Raw genomic sequence first — 21,489 nt, forward strand, 5'->3', positions numbered from 1 at the left:
GTGCCTAGACAAGCCCTCCAGAGGGGAGACATGAAAACATGGGCAGGACAGGGCAGGAAAGGGACCTAGGCCTCTGAGGAAATAACATTTATTAGAGTTTCAGCAGCAGGTGGGTGGCACCCGAGGTCACCCTCACTATACACTGGTGCCAGCTCCTCCCTCACACTGGGAGCCTGACAGAAAGAGCACAGGCTGCCTCATAGAGAGAGCCACCTACTGGCCACTTGGGTGTCCCCTTAGGAATGGCCGTGTGGTCAGCAGTGGTGGATCCTGCTGAAAAATGTCAGCAACCTACTTGGGTGCTGGGATGAGGCAGTAAATAGACTAATAACCTCAGTTGTTAGTGTATTTATATTTGTGAAGTTCTAGAAACTCCTTAGGCTTCATAGTCTGTACCTGGAGAAAGCCATGGGAAAATGAACCAACTCCCTCAACAGTAAAGGGGTTGAACCACACTCGGCGGGACCAGGAATGCAGAAGAGACGGAGCTCTCCTTTTACAAACATCAGCCTGTGCCCTGGACCCTACAGCTATGTATTCAAACACAAAAGTTTCTTTTGTCCAAAAAAAAAGTTAGGCTCTTGATAACTAGAAAGTTCCAGAAAAGCTTCCCCAGGAGCAGGCTCTCAGGGGTCGTTTTCAACCTCCTCCAACACCTCCTCGGGGTCCTCCATGCTGTCGTGGTGGGTCCGCTCGGGCACGGTGCGTGCTAGAGGGATGCCCAGGCCCTGGTGCACAGCATCCACGGTCTGCTGGTTCACGTAGTAGGACACCTTGGCAGCAGGAAGGCGTCTCCGCATCTCCTCCAGATACTTATAAGCCTGCATCACACAGAACAGCCATTACTGGGTCAGCTCACATCAGAACCAAGGGCCTGTGCCTTCCACTGCAGTCTCCTGAACACCTGCCCCTGAAGGTCAGAGGAGCCGTCCTGCCTTCTCAAGTGAGGGTCCTGGGTGCAATCAGGGACTCACGGCGTGTCCAGGAGTGCTGGTGTCCTCGGACAGCTCCTGGGAGCCCTGGAGTGAGCGGCAGCCCATGTACGAGAACCCACGTGTGCTCTAGGACTGTGCTCCCTTTGATCTGGATGTACACCCTGGATGTATACAGGGGTCCCCAAAGGAAGGAGGGGTTCATGTCTTCATCTTTCTCATGCACTCTGAGGCCACACGCTTGTCTGGTTGGTGGGCAGGCAGCAACATGTACATGGTTTGTCTTATTCTGACCAAGCATCCAGTGTACCCCAGTTAATTAGGCCTGTGATTAATTTGAGTCTTATATGTGTGGTCCTTGATCCAAGATGGGTAAACTATGGAACTTGTCGGTATCTTCCTGTGGAACTCCCTCTGGTCCTGCCAGCAGGAGTGTGTGGGAGAACATGGGGGTGCCACACAGAGCAGCCTTGGGGTGGGAAGGTCTGAGACAAAACCAGCACGCTTGTATCTGTTATGCGTGCTATACCTGCCCACACCCACCTATGCCTGCCCATACCTGCTGATACCTGCCCACACCTGCCCACACATCCTATGCCTGCCCACAGCTGCCATGCCATGCCTGTACCTGTTCACACTTGGCTGTACTCACTCACCCACAGGGAGGGCCATGCATAAGCACAAGGGGGGAGGAACAGGGGCTCATGTGGCTTCTAAGGCTTACCCACAAGGTACATTTTATATAATTCAGAATGTGACCAAGATTTCGAGGAGCTTTTAATTTATAGTGACCAGATCTTAGTATTTCTTAAGGATGATAACTCTGAGCAATCTTACTTTGGACGGATATAACTAAGATACTAGAAGTAAATAAGAGATTATAAAGATAAAGATATAAAGATTAGATGTGGTTTTTGAAGGATGGGAGATGGGCAGAGCACAGCTGTGCCCCCTGCGTCCACCCCCCCAGGAGTTTGCAGACCAGAGGGAGAGGAAGGCCACACAGAAGAGGCTTCTGTAGGTGCATCTTCTGTAAGACCAAGGCTGCTCCAGCGTGGCAGCTGTGGTGAGGGTGGCTGGGGCGGGAAGGGCTGGGTGGTCGGAAAGGACCTGGTGGTGCGACTCTGTGTGTGTGGAGCTGATTCTTTAATACAGGGGCAGGAGCAAGGCTTCTAGAAGGAAGGCACGGTCACCAAAGATGAAACGCAACAAAGAAATGTTATTGGACATCCTGACCCCTGAAGACATCAGGACACTGTCAGGACTTGACTCCGATGACAGGGCAGTGGGATGTGAGTGGGGAGAGGAAAGTGAAGAAAGAAGTTTGGAAGTGAAACTAAAGAAGGACATCAGAGCAGCAACAAGGGGTTTCTTTGCTCACCGGGAGGAAACTTGTATATGCCTAGACTTCCTAAATTTACGTACAGATTTAAAAAATTAGTAATTAAATCCCATAGGCTTCAAACAAGGATAAAGACAACACAAATTTTGTTGTAATACTTAACACGATTTTTCTGTTAATTTTGAGGATACAGTAGTCTGAGTGTCCCTATTTCACTTTTCCCTCCTTGCTGAGATCAGATTCAGAGCTGTGTTCTCACAGCGAAAACATGAGTGAGTGGACATGGTGGGCGCAAAGGGGAAGTAAGTGCTAAGAGCAGGAAATCTGGGTGTCACTGTGCTGACCTTTCAGACTGATGGGAGGCTGCTGATGAATTCTGGAAATTTCATGTGAATTCTGGAACCCTCAGCTCAATGAGGCTGGCGCAGTTCACTAGCAACAATTCTGAAACTAGTTAACACAGTTTGTGAGCACTTAGGAAGGGAAACCGAGAGATTCCTTGGGGTCACTGTGGTCTCACCAGGAACTACCTGCCGAGGGACTCAGCTGGTGGCTGAAGAAGTTGCTGCAGGTGGAGCATGTATGTGGGTTTGGCAAAGTCTAGATGACCCTTTGGAATGGGAAGGAAAAATGCATCCAGGTAGAATCTTGTGTTGATTATAAAAGGACTATGATTAAAGAGAATGAAGGGAGAAGCTCCTGGTAATGGCAGAGAGATTAGTATTAGACCGGCCCTTCCAGACACAGTGATAAGCCAGGCAAAACAGAAAAGGCGCTGGAGAACCACCGTGCACAGGCAGATGGGAGGGAGCTGACGTGGGGCTAGAAGGGAGGGAGGAGCACGAGAGGCGAGTCTCTGTCTAGTTCTAACTTCTGTCAGCGGCCCCAGGCAGGGCCGCCGTGAGAAAGGCACATAGAAAACCACACCCTTATAACAGCTTAAAAACCAGAGTCAGAACTGGGCTCACCCGTCACAGCTGGAATGGGAGGAGATATCTGGAAAGAGAGAGTCATCAAAGGACAGCCCAATTCTGAGTGCGAACTCTGTCCTGGCCTCTGCTGGACCCTGCACTCTTCACGGAGTGGGGATGGGGCAGACTCCAAGGAGCTGCGCCAAAGCGAAACTATTTAGCAGAGAGTCTAGCGGCTGTCCACCGTGGGGGAGACTTTAGACTCTAAGTTGAGCAAAGATGACTACAGAAAAGAGGAAAGAAAGGAAAGGAGGGAGGGGGGCAGGGAAGAAGGAAGGGGGAAGAAACAAACAGTAACACACTTTGGAGGAATATAATGGGACTCAAGCGTCTCTTACTGGATAACATTGTATGTCCAAAATACAAAAACAAAAAACAAAAAAACAAATAAATAGATTGCTAGACATACGAAAACTTAGAAGAAACAGGAACGACTTGACCTATATATACTCAAAAAACAAATAATAGCCTTGGCTGGGTAGCTCAGTAGGTTAGAGTGTCATCCTGATACGCCAAGGTTGTGGGTTCGATTCCTGGTCAGGACACATAAAGAATCAACAAATGGATGTATAAATAAGTGGAACAACAAATCAATGTTTCTCTCTCAAACAAACAATAACAGATAATGGAGACCAACTCGACATGATCCAGATATTGGAGTTATCAGCAAAGACTTGAGAGCAGCAATTACAACTATGCTCAAGTTATGAAGGAAAATTGTTCCCCTCCCACAGGAAAACTGTTTTTCATGAATGAACAAATAGGAAATTTTAGTAAAGAAAACTGGACTAAGCTTAAATTCTAGAATTAAATAATATAAACTCTAAAAGAAAAACTTTGCTGAAGAGGTAAACAGTAGATTGAAGATAGCTGAAGAAAGTCAGTGTATTTGAAGTCATTATGTTATCTGATTCCAATGACAGAAAAAAGGTCTGAAATGATGAACAGGAATTACAAATGTGTGTGCATATATATAAAAAGGCCGAACATTTAACTCAGTCCCACAAAGAGAATAAGGCAGAAAAAATATTTGAAAGAAAAAATTACAAAGTTCCCCAACTTTAGTAAAGGATGTACATTTACATACCCAAGAAGCTCAGTATCAGTCCATTGAAAATGCCTATGGACATCACCATCAAACTGCTGAGAACCAAATATAAAAAAATCGGAGTGAGAGAGTAGGACAGACAAAGAGAGCAGCATTCTTCAGAGACCTGCAGAGGGTCCTGTGAGGAAAGCACCCGAAGCCAGGGAAATTCCGTCAGAAAGGAGCAGGTGGAACAATCCCCGAGACGACCACATGGGCCAGGAGTAAGCAGTTCACGCTCCACCAGCCAGGGTGGGGAGGCCTGCCAACACACGGCAGGGCATGCCGTGGTAGGGGCTGAATTGGCCCTAGCCTCAAGGCTGCTCTGGATCCACCTGACAAAGACAAAATACAGCTGCCAAAGGATCAAATTGTTTCCAAGTAACTTATCCTCATCTCAGAACAAACAATATTTCTTCAGAAATATTTAAAAGAATACATACACACACACAGACTCCATCACTCAACAACCTAAAACACAATGTCTGGAATCCAATAAAAAATGACCAAGCATGCAAAGAAGAGGAAAATATGAGCCATAAGAAAGAATCAATCAATAGAAACAGATCCAGAGTTGACACAGGAGATGAGGATTTTACAATAGTTTTTATAAATATACTTCATATGCTTAGGAAGGTGGAGGAAAGGATAAACATAATAAAGATGGACATGGAAGACAAAGGGAAAAGAACCAAGTTAGACCCCCAGGGGTGGGAATTAGGTCAGATGTAAAACATGGGTGGAAGATCAGAAAAGGAAGACTGGTGGACTTGAGCAACAGCAAAAGCAGCTGCCAAAAATGAGAAACAGAAAAAATCTGGGGGGAAAAAAGAGAAGAGATTCATTTGAGCCAGGGAACAATATGTACAAGTAATTGTAGTTCCAGAAAGAGAGGAGAAAGGATTAGAAGGGAACCACCTACAGACTGAGAGAAAACACTGGCAGATTGTTATGTCTGATCAAGGAAGTGTATTTAGAACATATGAAGACTACAATTAACAATAAGAAGACAAACACCTGTAACTGAGCAGTTACAGGAGAAGATGTGCGGACAGCCAGAGTCATTAATTACCCACCAAGAAGGTGGACATTAGCCCTGACCAGTGTTCCTCAGTTGGTTGGAGCATCATCCAGCCCAGTGAAAAGTTGACAGTTCGATTCCCAGTCAGGGCACGTGCCCAGGTTGCGGGTTCAGTCCTCGTCAGAGCACCTTTGAGGGGCAGCCAACTGGTGTTTCTCGTGTCGATGTTTCTCTCCCTCTCTATCCCCCTTCCTTCCCCCACTCTCTTAAATAAATAAATAAATAGGCAGATAGATAGATAAATACATATCTTTTAAAAAGAGAAGAAAGTAGACATTAAAACCACAATGAAATGCTGTTGTTCGCCCACCAGACTGCCGAAATAACAGAGACCGATCACACCGACTGTTGGTGAAGATGCAGAAACACACTAGTGTGGGTTGTGAGCTAAATTTGTCACTTACATGGAACATCATTTTCATTTGTAAAAACGACTCAAAGATAAACTGTGGTTATTCAGACATGGACATGTGGCAGACTTTTTCTCAAAAATGAACAAAGTGAAACTGTCACTCTGAAGAATTTTTGCTGCGGATAAAATATGAGCTTTCAAACAAAAGTTAGAATTTCAGAAACCTTATGTACTGGCCATCAGGAGCTGGACATCTTCACGATACTTAAAGGCTCTTCCTCTGATGAGACTGGTGGTGATACTAACAAATGAGACTTTAGCAATATACACAATGAAATGTGTTAATGTTTGTATAACTCAGTGAACCAAGATTTTGCAAACGACCACCGTGATTCTACAAAGCTTGTGTGTGTAGAAGATCCACGACAGACAACGGGTCACATGCAGTGGAGAACAAGAAGGCGCTGGTGGGGCTGCAGGTTCCTGGCGGCAGCTAACGCTTGCGACCAGCACTTCCTGGTGTGATGTCAGAGAAGCTCTCCCCACACCCAGAAGGCTGTTACATCCACCTCCCCTTCTGACCTACATATTGGTGTGAGGCTGGATTTTCTCTATATATTTCCACTAAAACACCCTATTTTACCAAATTGAATGCAGAAGCAGAAATTGAGAATTCATCTGTTTTCTATTAAGTCAGACATTAAAGAGATTTGCAAAAATGTAAAACAATGCTACGTTCCTCACTAATCTTCTTTGTTTTGGAAAGTATAGTTATTTTTAGTGAAAATATTATTTACGTTAAGATATAGCATATTATTCTATTTTTAAGTGAATTAACAAATATTTTACAAATTAATTTCATGTTTAATACAGTAAATATTGGTAGATAAAATCCACATAAATAGGGTCCTCAATAACTTTCCTAGGGCAAAGGGGTTCTGAGACCAAAATGTTTGAGAATCACTGTTAAACTGAATTATCAGAAACCTTCCAAAAGGCAGCTCCAAGCCCAGGTAGGTTTGTTCAAGCATTCTGCCAAACAGTTAAGGAAGAAAAGGCACAGGTCTTACGTGAAGTCTTTCAGAAAGAACAGGAGATGGGCACGCTTCCCAGTGTGTTTGGTGAGACAAGAATAACCCTGACTGAATCATTAAAAAGACATCACAAAAAGGAAAATAAAGAAAAATTTGGTAGTTTCTTAGAAGTTAAACATACACTCTCCTGCTGATGCAGCAATTCAACGCCCAGGTGTCTTCACCCCTCAGCAATCTAAAAGGTGAAGGGGCAGGATGTCTGTACCTCTCAAATCGGCTCCAAAAATATTAATTTCAAGTACACAATAGAAATTTAAGAACATACATGCAGAATGAATACATATGGCAAGATGGGAGAACCGGACTGGTACACACACACACAAAAATGAACCTAGACCACCAAAATGGATAAAGGACTTAAATATAAGTCATGACAACATGAAAGTCCTAGTGGGAAACAGGCAGTAAAATTTCAGACATCCCACACAGCACATTTTTGCCTATTTATTTCCTAAGACAAGCGATATAAAGGAAAAAATAAACAAATGGGACTACATCAAATTAAAAAGCATCTGCGTGGCTAAAGAAACCATCATCAAATGAAAAGGGAACCAACTGGCCCTGGCTGGTGTAGCTCAGCAGATTGAGTGCGGGCCTGTGAACCACATGATCGTGGTTCGATTCCCAGTCAGGGCACATGCCTGGGTTGCAGGCCAGTTCCCAGCAGGGGACTCACGAGAGGCAACCGTGCATTGATATTTCTCTCCTCTCATTCTCTTCCTCTCTAAAGATAAATAAATAAAATCTTAAAAAAGAAAAGAAAAAGGAACCAACTGTATGGGAGAACATATTTGCCAATGATACATATAAAGAACTCATACAATTCAACACCAGGAAGACAAATACCCCAATTAAAAAATGGGCAAAGGACTTTAACAGACACTTCTCCAAGGAGGACATACTAGCCATCAGAGAGATGCAAATTAAAACCACAATGAAATATTACCTCACACCACTCAGAATGTCCATCATTAACAAATCAACAAACAAGTGCTGGTGAGGTTGTGGAGAAAAGAGAACTCTGGTGCACTGTTGGTGGGAATGCAGACTGGTGCAGCCACTGTGGAAAACAGTATGGAGTTTCCTCAAAAAAATTAAAAATGCAACTGCCTTATGACCCAGCAATTCCACTTCTGGGAATATGCCCTAAGAATCCCAAAACATCAATTCAAAAGAACCTATGCACCCCAATGTTCACAGCAGCACAATTTGCAATAGCCAAGTGCTGGAAAGCAGCCCAAGTGCCCATCAGTAGATGAGTGGATTAAAAAACTGTGGTGCATTTACACAATGGAATACTGTACAACAGAAAGAAAGAATGAGCTCCTACCTTTTGCAACAGCAAGGATAGAACTGGAGAGCATTATGCTAAGTGAAATAAGCCAGTTGGCAAAAAAAAACCCCAAAAAACAAACAAACCATGTGACCTCACTTATAACTGGAATCTAATGAACAAAATAAACAAACAAGAAAAACAGAACCAGCAACATGGAAACATGGAACAGACTGAGCTGCAGGAGGGGAGGAAGGAGGGGAAATGGTGGAAGGAAGAGGAAGGGACTAGTCACAGAACATGTATGAGTGACTCATGGACATGGGCAACAGAGAGGGATTCACTGTGGGCGAGAAGGGTGGGCTGGGTGGAGGGGGTGAAAGGGAAAGAAATTGGAACTGTAATAAAATAAACAATAAAAAAGAGCAAAAAATAAATATGGCAAAATTTTAAAATTGGTGAATCTGGTAAAGGACACACTTGGGTTCTACTGTTCTTATAACTTTTCAGTTTAAAATTATTTCAAAATAAAAAAGGCTAAAAATCAAAACAAAAACAGGCTGGATGCCTCCCGAGTGAGCTCCCAGCTCTCTTGGGCTGAGGGTGGGGCTGCTACAGGCACGTCTCACCCTGGGAAGCCAAGCCGACCGGGACCCTGAGCCCTCACCATCTGGAACTCCTCCATCCGCAGGTAGTGCTCCACCAGGAAGCCACAGACGTCCCCGAGGCGGACGGCGCTGTCCAGGTCTGGCTCCTCCAGGAGCAGCTCACACTGCCTGACCGATTCCTTGGGATCCTCGCCGTAGGTCCTGCCAGTGAGCAGAGACAGCCTGAGGCCGACGCCAGGGCATGGGCTGGGTGTCAGAGGTCAGAGCAGGCCCTCTGCTCTAAGAAAGAACTCACCAGAACCGAAGGCCAAATCTCTTGTGAAGGTAATTCTCATGAATTAAAACAATCCATTAACGAGTTATTTCATAAATTCACTCATTTATTTAACAAAACTTACTGACAGCTTGGAGTGACAGCACTGTGCCACAGCAAACGTTTCTCAGTCCTAGTCCCTGCCCAAGAAACAATCTAGAACAGGACAGTGTGACATAGAGGGGGACTCAGGGGGTGCCTCTCAGGGGAGGCCAAGGAGGTTAAACAGGGGGTTGGCACGAATAAAGGCATGTTTGGGGTTTGCTGAAGAGCAGCAAGTGATATGCGAGTGAGGGCAGGACGAGGGGGCCCTTCCCAGAGCAGTACTTGGCCCAGCGCGGTGAGCCGGGGCCTCGGGCGGCTCAGCTCCCACTTCAGGGCGCCAGCTGCCCTGTTCCCGCCGAGCCCTGATTTGGCCACTCGGGGCAGACCGCCCTGTCCTTGTTGCCCAGCGTCCTCCCTTCTCCCTCCTGTATCCCAGGCTCAGTAGATATTCCGTAACTTACACATATGAGTAGGGAGTGCCCTTTATTGTATTTTTAATTGTATTTTTTCCTATTACCATTCAGTCTCCTTATGGTAGTGCCCTTTAAAGAGCCCCACTCTGCACAACAATGATCAAAATGATGTTTGGAACTCTTATTTCAGAAGTCTGTTCTCAGGTAAGAAAATGCTTTTACTGGTTTAGGCAGAAGCAGGGCTGCTACGTGCACGGTGGGCTCTTGGAAAAGCTGGAAGATTTGCTAATAAACAAGAACTGGTGTCATGTACAAATTAAGACTGGTGGCCTCTCCTAAACACAGAGAAAGTGTGCTGCCCGAGCCTCCTTCTCACAGGCCCTGCACTGCCTCCACGGGGAGGAGCATGAGTTGGTCACCTCAGTCCCCGTCACCCCTGAGCCATCCTGCTGGACCCCTGCACACAGATGAGCAAGTCCCAGGCTTCTCTCAGACACTCTCTTCGGGCCCAAATCTGCCATTACTTTCCGTCCCCTAACAAATTTCTCTCTCAATGGTTGTTTCTCTCTCTCTCTCACTGGTTGTTTCTGGAACAAGCTTCCCAAGAATATTCCCAGGGGAATATTCCAAGGGGACCCCCCATGAAAAGGAGGTCAGACATGAATGAAGCAATAGCAATGCCTTTTGTGTTCTTGTCTATGTGTCCAGGGAGTTCCTTTTGAAGGGTATTCACAGGAAATGGAACCTGGGTCTGGTACCTGGCAGTGAGGGGGAGCCAGAGAATAACAAGGCACAAACAAGAGTCTTGGTGGCGGGGTGGACTCCACAAGGCTCCCGTGGGGCCTGAGGCTCAGCACACCCAGCCTCCCACCTTCCTGTAGGAACAAACCTTCGGGCCTGAATGAACCGCTTCACCAGTGTCATCTTGCTCTGAAGCTGTGCCAGCTTGGTCTCCTGGTCCAGGGGGCTCTTGGCCTTGGCCTTGGACAAGCACTTGTAGGCTTCAGTTAGTGCCCCATGAGCTTTGTCATAGTTCTGGTACTCATTGATCTCCACCTGAGCAGATGAGACTATCAGGACCCATGGGCCAATGAGCCCCCCCACCCAGGCCCCCAGAACTGCCCAAAGGGGCTGTACCTGAGCGCAGGCATCATAGAAACCAGCCAGCAGGTCCAGGGCCCGCCCCTTGGTGTAGAAACTGATGATGTTCTTCATGGTCTCGGGCTCCTTCTGCCAGTCCAGGGACTGTAAGTAGTTGGCTGCCATGATGTAGATTTCCTTTTGCCTTGAGACACCCGCAAAGAAGACAATTTTCTCCGTGTCCCCAGACTTCAGCAGCGCTCTCATGGCCTAGATGGAAAAGGAGCCAGGGCCAGGTGAGGAGCGCCAGGAGCCTGCCTCCTCACGGCCCTGCTGCAGCAGGTAGTGCCTGCCGGACACCAGACAGCAGTGAGCTCAAGACTCTCGATTCCCTCTGGCACCCTTCAGAACCCAGGCCGGGAAAGCTCGTCCCTACCGGGTGAAACTCAGGACAAAGGGAAGACCGTGCCTTGGGCACGCATTCCTCACGGGCAGTGCAAGCGACTACATAGGCCTCCTCACCTTGAGCTTGTTACCAGCCTGCGTGTACTTCTTAGTGGCCAAATGGTAGTTGCCCTGGCGCACGCAGCAGTTGGCAATCTGTTCCAGCAGCTCGCGCCGTGACTCTTCCGACAGATCTGTGCAGTCCTTGGACACAGTCATCTTCTCGGCCATGTCCTCAGTGATGGTCATATTCTGCTCCAGGCAAAGCTGCAGGGCTTCCTGATACTGGGAAGGTGCCACAGACACCAAGAGGGGGCAGTTACCCTCCCGCCCACCACCTCCTCAGAGGAACCCAGGGGCAGGCTCAGTGGTGACACATGACCTTCTCTCACACCATTAACATTCTGGAATGCAACAAAGGAAATGTGGAGCCCAAAAGAATCTTATATTTGGACCTGGCTGGTATAGCTCAGTGGATTGAGCGTGGGCCTGTGAACCAAAGGTTGTTGGTTCAATTTTCAGTCAGGGCACATGCCTGGGTTGCAGGCCAGGTCCCCAGTAGGCAACCACACTTTGATGTTTCTCTCTCTCTCTTTTTCCTTCCCTTCCCCTCTCTCTAAAAATAAATAAATAAAACCTTAAAGAAAAGAATCTTATATTTGTTGTGGGAGAAAAAGGAAATCAGAAATTAATTTTCTTCTATAATTCTTTTGAAAATCTAAAACCAAGGGGTTTAATTAATTACTTTTCTTTAATAATTTAAGAAAAGATTATATTTTTCACTTAAGAATATGTCTTGGGGACCTTGGCTGGTATGGCTCAGTGGATTGAGTGCCTGTCTGCGAACCAAGGGGTCACATTCCCAGTCAGGACCTGTGCCTGGGTTGTGGACAGGGTCCCTGGTGGGGGGTGCAGGAGAGGCAACCACACATTGATGTTTCTCTTCCTTTCTTTCTCCTTCCTTTCCCTTCTCTCTAAAAAACAAACAAACATTCTAAAAAAGAATATGTCTAAGGATAAAAAAAGAATTATGTCTTGGAGCCCTGGCTGATGTGGCTTAGTGGATTGAGTGCAGGCTGCAAACCAAAGGGTCGCCAGTTCAATTCCCAGTCAGGGCACATGCCTGGATTGTGGGCCAGGTCCCCAGTATGGGGCACATGAGAGGCAACCACACATAAATGTTTCTCTCCTTCTCTTCCCCTCTCTCTAAAAATGGTAAGTAAAATCTTTTTTTAAAGATTTTATTTATTTGTCTTTAGAGGAGAAGGGAAGGAGAGAGGGAGAGAAACAGCAATGTATGGTTGCCTCTAGTGCATCCCCTGCTGGGAGCTGGCCTGCAACCCAGGCACATGCCCTGACTGGGAATCGAACCGCAATCTTCTGGTTCGCAGGCCCATGCTCAATCCACTGAGCTACACCAGCCAGGGCAAATAAATAAAATCTTTAAAAAAAGAATTCTGTTTTGTGGATTATTCCATCTCAGTATAGAAGGAAATGTACCTTCTTTTTGACAGCTGCATAATAGTCCACCCTACCAGGAACTGCTGCTTAACATGTAACTCGTCCTGCTGACAACAGATGTGGGTTATCTTTTGCTGGTGTAGCCCATGTTCTTAAGCTCCCCTCACAGGTATTAACGTGCTATTAGGGTGCATTCTGAGGACAGGATGCCTGCTGCGCTCGCACCCAAAGCCCAAGCATATTTGTTTCCCATGACCATCTAGTGGGCTTTCCGGCCTTTTTACCTTTACTAGCCTAATTCACAAAAAATGGGAACTCTGAGCTTTGATCTGTATTTCTCTTATTATGAACGACTATCCATACATACACTTTGTTCTTTCCTTTTGAGTTTTGGAACTCTACACATATTAACAAAATTAGCTTTTTGGGATATCAGTAAAATACATTTTCTCCCATTTTATTGTCTATGGTGTTTTTTCCATATGCCATTTTCAAATTTGTATTTGATTGAATTGATCACTATGGTTTTTTAGTTTAAATAACAGAAAATGTCTAGAACTTCTGGTCAAGATGGTGGCATTGGCAGATATGGCTCACCTCTTCGCACAACCACATCAAAATTACAATTAAATATGAAACAACCATCACTCAGAACCATCGGAAATCAAGTTGAATGGAAGTCAGACAACTATGAAATCAAAGAACCACATCCACCCACACTAGCAGGAGGGGCACAGATGTGGAATGGGCTGGTCCCACATTGACGTGAGGTGGATAAAAATTCAGGAGGGAGATCTCAGGAGAAAGGGGTTCCAGCCCCACACCAGGACTCCCAGCCCAGGGTTCCAGGGCCAGGAAGATGAGTCCCCACAACTTCTGGCTGCAAAAAGCAGCGGGGATTGAGTCAGAGGAAGAAGCCTGTGGAACCCTAAGCAGTTCCTCTTAACTCACACATGACTCACCTACTCAGACTCACTCTCTCTGAGCTCAGCACTAGGGTAGCACCTTGAAAGGCACCAATGGCACACAGGGAAAAACTGGGGTATCTGGCATCAAGGCAAGGAGAGGCCACTGTCCTTTGCTAAACCCTCCCCTCACAGACCCGGTAAGCTAGTGAGCTATCTGAGACCCCATCAATCTGGCTATCACTGTTTGACCCACCTTGGAGATTCCCAGAGGTTCTGCTCCACCCAATTTATGGGCCCACCCAAGGGGCTTTTCTATAAGAATGGATAGTCTTGGCTCCTAAATCAAATCCTATCAAACAAGCAACAGCTGGCTTCAGTGAGCCCTAGAGGCAGCCAGATTAGATTCACAGCTTGGCTTCAACTGGGAATTCCAAGCCCAGCACAGGTAGCAGCCTTCTCAGGTTGCTTTACAGCTCAGGCAGGGTACACCGTGCAAACACAGGTGGGGGTTGACCTTGACCTGCACCACCCAGGAAACCCCAGGGCCAGAGCACCCAGTGGACAGCTACAGACCGCCCGTAGCTGCATGGTCTGAGCACCACACAGAACACCAGCACCCTGCCCTGTGCAGCTGATCCTCCACGGAGGGCAGAGGTTGGTGGCCAGTGGTCACAGCCAGTCCATGCAGCTGACTGGCCTGAGTAGATCCCTCCAATTAATCTGCCCACGGCAACCAAGGCTCAAATACAAGAGGAGGGTGTACTCAGCCCACACGAAGAATACAGCTTGGGTGATGGGAGGCTGGGTCACTGGAGTCCACAGGACAACTACTATATTAGACCACACTACTAAGACGTGGAGTCAAAGCAGCTCTACCTAATACACAGAAACAAACATAGGGAGGCTGCCAAAATGAACATGGTCCAAATGAGAGAACAGATCAAAATTCCAGAAAAAAAGCTAAACAAAATGGAGATAAGCAATCTATCAGATGCAGAGTTCAAAACATTGTTTATAAGGATGCTCAAGGAACTAACTTAGTGAGGACTTCAGCAGCTTAAAATAGACCCAGTCAGAAGTGAAGCATAAACTAATTGAAATAAAGAACAATTTACAGGGAAACCACAGTAGAGTAGATGAAGCTGAGAATCAAATCAATGATTTGGAACATAAAAAAGCAAAAAACAACCAATCATAACAAGAAGGAGAAAGAAGAATCCAAAAAATGAGGATAGTATAAACAGCCCCTGGGACAACTTCAAGAGGTCTAACATTCCCATCACAGGGGTACCATACCAGGAGAGGTGAAAGAGCAAGCCATTGGAAATCTATCTAAAAAAATAGTGAAAGAAAACTTCCCTAAGTTGGTGAAGAAAATAAACATGCAAGTCCAGGAGCACAGAGAGTCCCAATTATGATGGATGCAAAGAGGCCACTCCAAGACACATCATAATCAAAAGGCCAAAGGTTAAAGATAAAGAGAGACTCAAAAGGAGCAAGAGAAAAGAAGTTACTGTATCCTGTCATGTATAATGTGCTCCTGTGTAAAAAGTGCACCCATGTTTTTGGCTCAAACTTTCAGGAAAACATATTTTTAATGTTTTTATTCAATTTTTATTTAGTTATATTTAGAGACAAAACTGATTATCGGATTCCAGGGTATTATTTTGTGTAAGGATATCATTATCGCTTTCCAGAGTTACACTCTTAATGCATAAGCATAAATCAAATAACTTAAAACATTTATATAGATACAGAATTAATACTACCCATGTACAATGCATATCCTTACTTTTCTATCAAAAGTTGGGGCAAAAAAGTGCACATTATACACAGCAAAATACAGTAGTTACCAGCTGGTTGCCAGATGGAAGAGGAAGGGGAGAATGAGTGAAGATATGAGGGATTAAGAAGACAAATAGGTACTTACAGAATAGCCACGGGGATGTACAGTCCAGTACAGGAAGTGGAGTAGCCAAAGCACTTATACACACGACCCAGGGACATGAACAATGGGGTGGGGACTGCCTGAGGGAGTGGGGGGTGCTGGGAGGAAGGGGGATAGGGGAGAAAATGAGGACAACTATAACAGCCTAGTCAGTACAATATAACTTTTTTTAAAAGGAAAGAAAATGCCTTCCTCTTTAAGACTGCACAACCTGACCCCTCGTGGCTCCCGGTGGAACTACTGCTGTCTCACTGCTTCAACCTGGACCCATCGGGGATTCGCTCCAGATGAGTAGGATTTGACTTGCTTGTCCCAGTGGCCACCTGGGTGTGTCGGCCCCATTGACTGAACAACTCATCTTTGCTGCTGTTGTGAATGCTCCTGCATCTCACACTCTGTGTGCACAAGTACTCAGTTCTACTTCTGGGTTTTCTAATACTTTCCACTGGCTGTAGGTCTGATCGAGCACCAGATCCCAATTATTCCCGCTTTGTTATACTTTATGATCTGGGAGCTTTAATCACCTTTATTACCGTATTTTCCCATGTGCAATGTGCACTTTTTTGCCCAAATTTTTGAGGAAAAAATAAGGATGCACATTATTCATGAGTGGTACTAATTTGTTACTGGTACATAAAATTTCTTGTTCCCTGTATGTGTTCTTCTGTTTTGTAATTATTGGTTACATAAAATTTCTTATACCATAATATGTTCTAAAGTAAATGCTAAAATTCCTTTGTAAAAGAAAAACCAAGTATCTAAATATAAATAAATAAAAACTGAATTAAAAAATTAAAACAGATTAGCCCTGGCTGGTGTAGCTCAGTGGATTGAGCGCGGGCCTGCGACTCAAAAGATCGAGGTTCGATTCCCAGTCAGGGCACATTCCTGGGTTGCAGGCTGGTTCCCTGCAGGCCAACTCCCAGCAGGGGACGCACGAAAGGCAACCATACATTGATGTTTCTCTCCCTCTCTCCTTCCCTTCCCCTCTAAAGATAAATAAATAAAATCTTTTAAAAAAAAATTAAAACAGATTTTTTTCCTGAAAGCTTGGGCCAAAAACGTGTGTGTGCATTACACGGGACAAAATACGGTAGTTTTCTTTTTCAGATTTTCCCTGGCTATTCCTATTTATCTGCTTTTCACTGTGAAACTACAGAACCCATTTATCCAGCTAGAAAAGGTCTTGTGGTGTTTTTCCTGGGGTCTGATTAAGTCTGAGACGGCCCGAGGGAGGATCAGACACACACCTACTGGGTCTTTCTCACCTAGAACACCATCGCTGCCTTTCCATCCATTTGTTTAACAATTTCTTGACCAGTCAGCAGTGAGAGACAAAGCTGCATAGATCTGGCTGCAGGAAGGAAGGCCTTCTGACTGCATAGGCTACCTTCCTATGATGAACAATTTTCTCTCTCTCCACTCAGTCTCTGTCAAGGGGAATTTTTCTACTTGACAGCGATTAGTGCACATACCCATTAGGATGGCTTGATGAACTTTCTGTTAAGTAGAAAATAACAAGTGTTGCTGAGGACCTGGCTGGTGGGATGTAAAATGGTGCAGCCACTGTGGCAGTTCCTCAAAAAATCAAAACAGAGTTACCATATGAATTAGCAATTTCAATTTTGGGTAAATGCCCAAAAGAATTGAAAGAAGAGTCTTGAAGAGAGGTTTGTACACTGATGTTCACAGCAACATCATTCACAATAGTCAAAAGGTGGAAATGATCCAAGTACCCATCTGTGGATGAACTCAAGGGCAAAATGTAGAATGTGACTCAGTGTTGAATAGGAAGAAAATTCTGCGACATCCTATAACATGGGCGAACCCTGAGGACACTATGCTCAGTGAAATGAGCCGGTCACAAAAGGACAAAAACTGTGTGGTTCCACTTCCGTGAGGTCCCTAGAGCAGTCAGACTCACAGAGACAGGAAGTACAAGGGAGGATGCCGGGGCTGGGGGAGGGGGATGGAGCGGGAGCTGTTCAATGGGGACAAGATGCAAAGATGACGAGAGTTCTGGAAATGAGGTGCATGAAAACTGAATACACTGAACGCTACTGTACTGTGCACTTAGAAACCAGCTGAGATGGTAAACTTTAAATTTTGTTCTTGTACTTTATCACACACACACAAACCAGATGAGTGGAACTCCCTAGTTATAATTTGTAGACACAGGTGAAAAGGAGAGTCGGCTATACAAGGTGAGCTTGTCTCGGCCCTGCACCCCAGGCAGACCACAGCCAAAGCCTTCCTTCTGAAGTTGTGATCACGAGAGAGAGTGAAGCTTCGTTCACTGTGTTGTGAAAACAGTGACCCTGGGTTTCAGTGCCCAAGTGTGTGCCTGGCAGGGACCCTGCCGACCCCATACCTTCTTGGCAGCCAGCAGCAGCTCCACTGCCTTCTCGTACTGACAATGCTCAACAAAGAAGTCTGAGCAGCGGGCCAGGAGGGCAGGGTCTGACTTGTCATCCAGGTCCTCCGCAATGAGCTGCAGGGCCACAAACTGCTGGGTGGCAAAGGCCAACTCCAGGGCCTTGGAGAAGTGGCCAGCCTGTGGATAGCAGGGGAACTCTGAGCAGTTGTCCGAACTCTGGGTCCCAAGACTGTTGAGTGGTCCCCTTGCATACAGACAAGTCCCCTTGGCCCCCGGGAGCTTTGTGCCTTCAGGTCCAGGGCAGGGCTGGCCCTCACCTTGTGGTACAGCATGACTGCCCTGTCCATTTGCTCGCCCTTCTCCTCATAGTAGCGTGCTGCCTCAATCATGTCCTCGGGGGAGCTCAGCAGGGCCAAGTTCATGAGCTGGTCATCCAGGCTGTTCTCCTGCAGGAAGGGGGACAGATGCTCAGTGGTTCCTGCTCAGGTCCGTGAACACTGCCACGGGGAGCCCACCTCCGCCCTTTGACACACACCAATCCACACGACCATGGGTTCCAATGAGTGTCATAATGCCTGACTGGGTTTGTGCATCAACATTTTCAGAGGTTTCCTTTTTTCCTAATTAAACGAACATCGTGGGAACTAACTTACATGAGGGATCTCCACATTTTGGATTTTTCAGATGTCAGGCCCTGGGCTGAAACATTTTTATGGATGCAGAACATCCAATAGCTTCCTGTGAAAGGCCTACTATTTATTTATAAGGCCATTAGGCAATGAACCAGCTTCAGTGCAGGCTCAGGAGCCCTGGGGACAGCACAGTGACAACTCCTTGCTTTACAAACGCCATCAGGTGGGAAGGAGGGGCCGAGATGCCACTCTACATGGCGGGTAGAGTGAGGCCTTAGTGGTAGAAACTGACCCAGGCTGGGGATGTGATGGGGCCCAATTCTCGTAACTTTTCTGTCTGGAACTCTCCTAATAGATTGTGGGAAACAGAGACAACGCACCACTTCCCACCTGCCTGGGTTTAACCATCAGGGTGGCATGCCTCCATCCACACTGTGTGTGGTGCGTGTGGCCGCCTACCTTGCACAGACGAATGGCGTTGTTGAAGGCCTGAGCCCGTGCGTAGAAGTGCACTGCCTGCCTCACATCCTCCTGGCTTTCATACTGCCGGGCCAGGTGATAGGATGCAGCCCAGTTTCCTGTCTCGTTGGCTATTTCAGCAGCCTAGAAAAACACCAGAGAGACCCTGGGGGCCCTGTCTCCAGCCCATTCCCCTCACAGGGCCAGCTCCTGGTATGCACTTACCTTCTGAATGTTGCCCTGGAAGCAGTGAATGCGGACCAGGGAGAAGTAGTCTTGTGCCAGTTCATAGTAGTGCAGTGCGGTGTCCATCTCTGCCTGGCTTTCCAGGTACTGTGCCCACCACCTCCACAGGGTTCTGCGAGCAGCCGCAAGCTACCCCTCAGGTCCCACTCCCACTGGAAATGAGCCCCTGGCTCCCAAACGCCACCCTCAGAGTGCACTTCTCATGACCAGAAGCCAGGATACATGGAAGGTGGGTGGACAAGAGCGACATCCCCTGGGTCTGAAGGAACCTTGTTCAGATGAAAAGCCCCCTCCCCACAACCTGGCAGCTCCCTGGGATCTGGCTCTGAGAGACCAAGAGAATGCTTCACACTCTCACATGTAAAGCTCAGGAAGGGGGTCTCCTCTGAGCAGCCCCAGGCCTCCAGCCTCCAGATGCAAACGTAGCCTTCACCTGACACAGCCCCTAGCCCAGAAGGGGACACTCACTTGTCCTTCATCTTATTGATGTAGAGCTCCAGGGACTGCAGGTCCTCTGAGAGCATCCTGGGTACCTCGAAGCGGTGGGTGTCTGATTTCTCGTAACTGCAAGAGGGCAGAAAGAGCAGCTAGTTCCCACTGTCACAGCCCGTGTTGAACATGTGGCAACAGGGTGGAGCCTCACTCCCTGACTACAGCTCTGTGGCTTGTGGGTCCACGGTCAGGAGGCAGTGAGGCTTCCTTGCTGCTCTTGGAGGGGGCTCAGCTGTGGCCAGGCCTCCAGGCACCCCACCAGCACTAACCTGGGTGGCACTATACTGGACTGAGGCTGTAGCAACATTGCCAGCCGACCCCAGGTCTCTTAATGTGCCCAGAACCTGGAGGCAGGACGAAGCAATGGCTTGGCCTTGGAGTTTCTCCTAAAGCAACAACTCAAGCTCCCTCTGAAAGACACTCGCTGATGTCACCACCTGCCCTATGAAGGTGCCTCAGTCTAGAATATTCCTCTGAGAACCTCTATGGCCGCCTCACTGGGGCAGAAAAAAAAGCAAGAGGCAACCAGGGCCCATCCCAGAGTGAGTCCGGAGAAGCCCCTGCTCACTAGCTGAGGGCCAGGCTGCAGTCGGCGCTGGCCTCCAGGTGCTTGGCGTAGTTGTAGTAGGTGGTGCGCAGGTGGACACGGTCGTGAAGTTCGGCAACTTCGATGGCTTTTTGCCACTGGCCGGAGGCCTGGTAGAGCTTGTTGAGAAGGTCATAGCGCTTGCATTTCTTGTACAACTGCTCGGCCTCCTCCTGAAGAAGACAGTGCACGTCAGTGCAGCCACTGCTCAGCCACACGACCCAGTGCAGATGCCGAATGTGCCATCGGGAAGCCCACGACAAACACAACACACACACACAGGACAGACACACACCTCAGGATGTGTTCTGAGACGTACAAGAAGAATGCCACATGCCGATGTGGTGTCCCCACGACCAGGAAGGGCTGACCCCACCCAGGCCCATCTCTATGGGAACGTCCCTGCACACCATAAGCGAGGAGACTGCACCTGCTGCAACGCCCCTCAGAGTAGCCTGCGCTCACCCGTACAGACCAGGGGCCCAGGGATGACCACTCAGGTGTGCTCAGCTCCTCCCTGTGCCAGCCACATGGGCGTCCCCCAGCCTTTTTCTCAGAGGATCTGACCCACAGCCTCCACATGGTTACAGGCCATCTGAGCCGCCCCTGCCACAGGCCATCCTGCCAGGCATCTCAGCTTCTGCCTCCTGGAAGGGAGAGAGTCCTTGGGGGCCTTGCCCTCCTTTTTGGCTTAAGCTAGCTTAAGAGGTTTTGTGTTCCCTGCAAAGAAATAGCCTAGATAAGAATATGAGGTCTCTAAAAAAAGTCCAACCACTGTTAATATAATGAAAATGGTTTGCACGACATCAATGTAACCTGGCGGCCAAGGAGAGTGGATGGAATGTGCATGTGTGAACAATGACAAGTTCACTGTACTAGTCAGTGGGGGCAGTAGATGCTCTCGAGTGAGCATGTGTACTGTGTGGCCGTCTGATTCAAAATGACTGAGAAAGCAGAGCAACGAATCTGCATCAAATTTTGTGTGAAGTTTGAATATTCCTCCATGGAAACTATTTGGATGACTCAGAAGGCTGCAGCTATGGGTAACTGGTGATTGGCAGCTTCCTCACACAATGTGCCTGCTCAGGCATCATGTGTCACGCAGAGTTTTTTTGAGAAACATCAAATCACCCAGGTGACTCAGGCCCCCTACAGCCCAGACTTGGCACCCTGTGACTTCTGGCTTTTCCCAAAACTAAAATCACCTTTGAAAGGGATGAGATTTCAGACCATTGATGAGCTTCAGGAAAATATGATGGGGCAGCTGATGGTGACGGGGAGAGCTGTGTGAGGTCCCAAGGTGCCTATTTTGAAGGGGACCGAAGTGTCATTGTCCTATGTACAA

At 47.2% G+C, this 21,489-nt stretch overlaps 1 protein-coding gene across 3 annotated transcripts in view; it reads right to left on the reverse strand.

Annotated features, from left to right (window-relative positions):
• Nucleotides 1–72: 72 nt before the first annotated feature.
• IFT140 (intraflagellar transport 140) overlaps nucleotides 73–21,489 on the reverse strand; it is a 94,384-nt gene continuing 72,967 nt past the window's right edge. For all 3 annotated transcript variants that reach the window (XM_037034666.1, XM_037034664.1, XM_037034667.1), the window contains exons 20-30: nucleotides 20,127–20,317; nucleotides 19,535–19,630; nucleotides 19,046–19,178; nucleotides 18,821–18,964; nucleotides 18,047–18,175; nucleotides 17,724–17,906; nucleotides 11,114–11,320; nucleotides 10,649–10,861; nucleotides 10,401–10,567; nucleotides 8,800–8,941; nucleotides 73–821 (exon numbers count right to left, since the gene is read on the reverse strand). In XM_037034666.1, coding sequence (XP_036890561.1) covers nucleotides 627–821; nucleotides 8,800–8,941; nucleotides 10,401–10,567; nucleotides 10,649–10,861; nucleotides 11,114–11,320; nucleotides 17,724–17,906; nucleotides 18,047–18,175; nucleotides 18,821–18,964; nucleotides 19,046–19,178; nucleotides 19,535–19,630; nucleotides 20,127–20,317 — 1,800 coding nt within the window. In that variant the 3' untranslated portion in view covers nucleotides 73–626. The remainder of the gene's footprint in view (nucleotides 822–8,799; nucleotides 8,942–10,400; nucleotides 10,568–10,648; nucleotides 10,862–11,113; nucleotides 11,321–17,723; nucleotides 17,907–18,046; nucleotides 18,176–18,820; nucleotides 18,965–19,045; nucleotides 19,179–19,534; nucleotides 19,631–20,126; nucleotides 20,318–21,489) is intronic.

This window comes from Sturnira hondurensis, unplaced genomic scaffold (genome assembly GCF_014824575.4).
Source record: "Sturnira hondurensis isolate 20B ecotype Veracruz unplaced genomic scaffold, ASM1482457v3 Scaffold0022179, whole genome shotgun sequence".
Classification (NCBI taxonomy): domain Eukaryota; kingdom Metazoa; phylum Chordata; class Mammalia; order Chiroptera; family Phyllostomidae; genus Sturnira; species Sturnira hondurensis.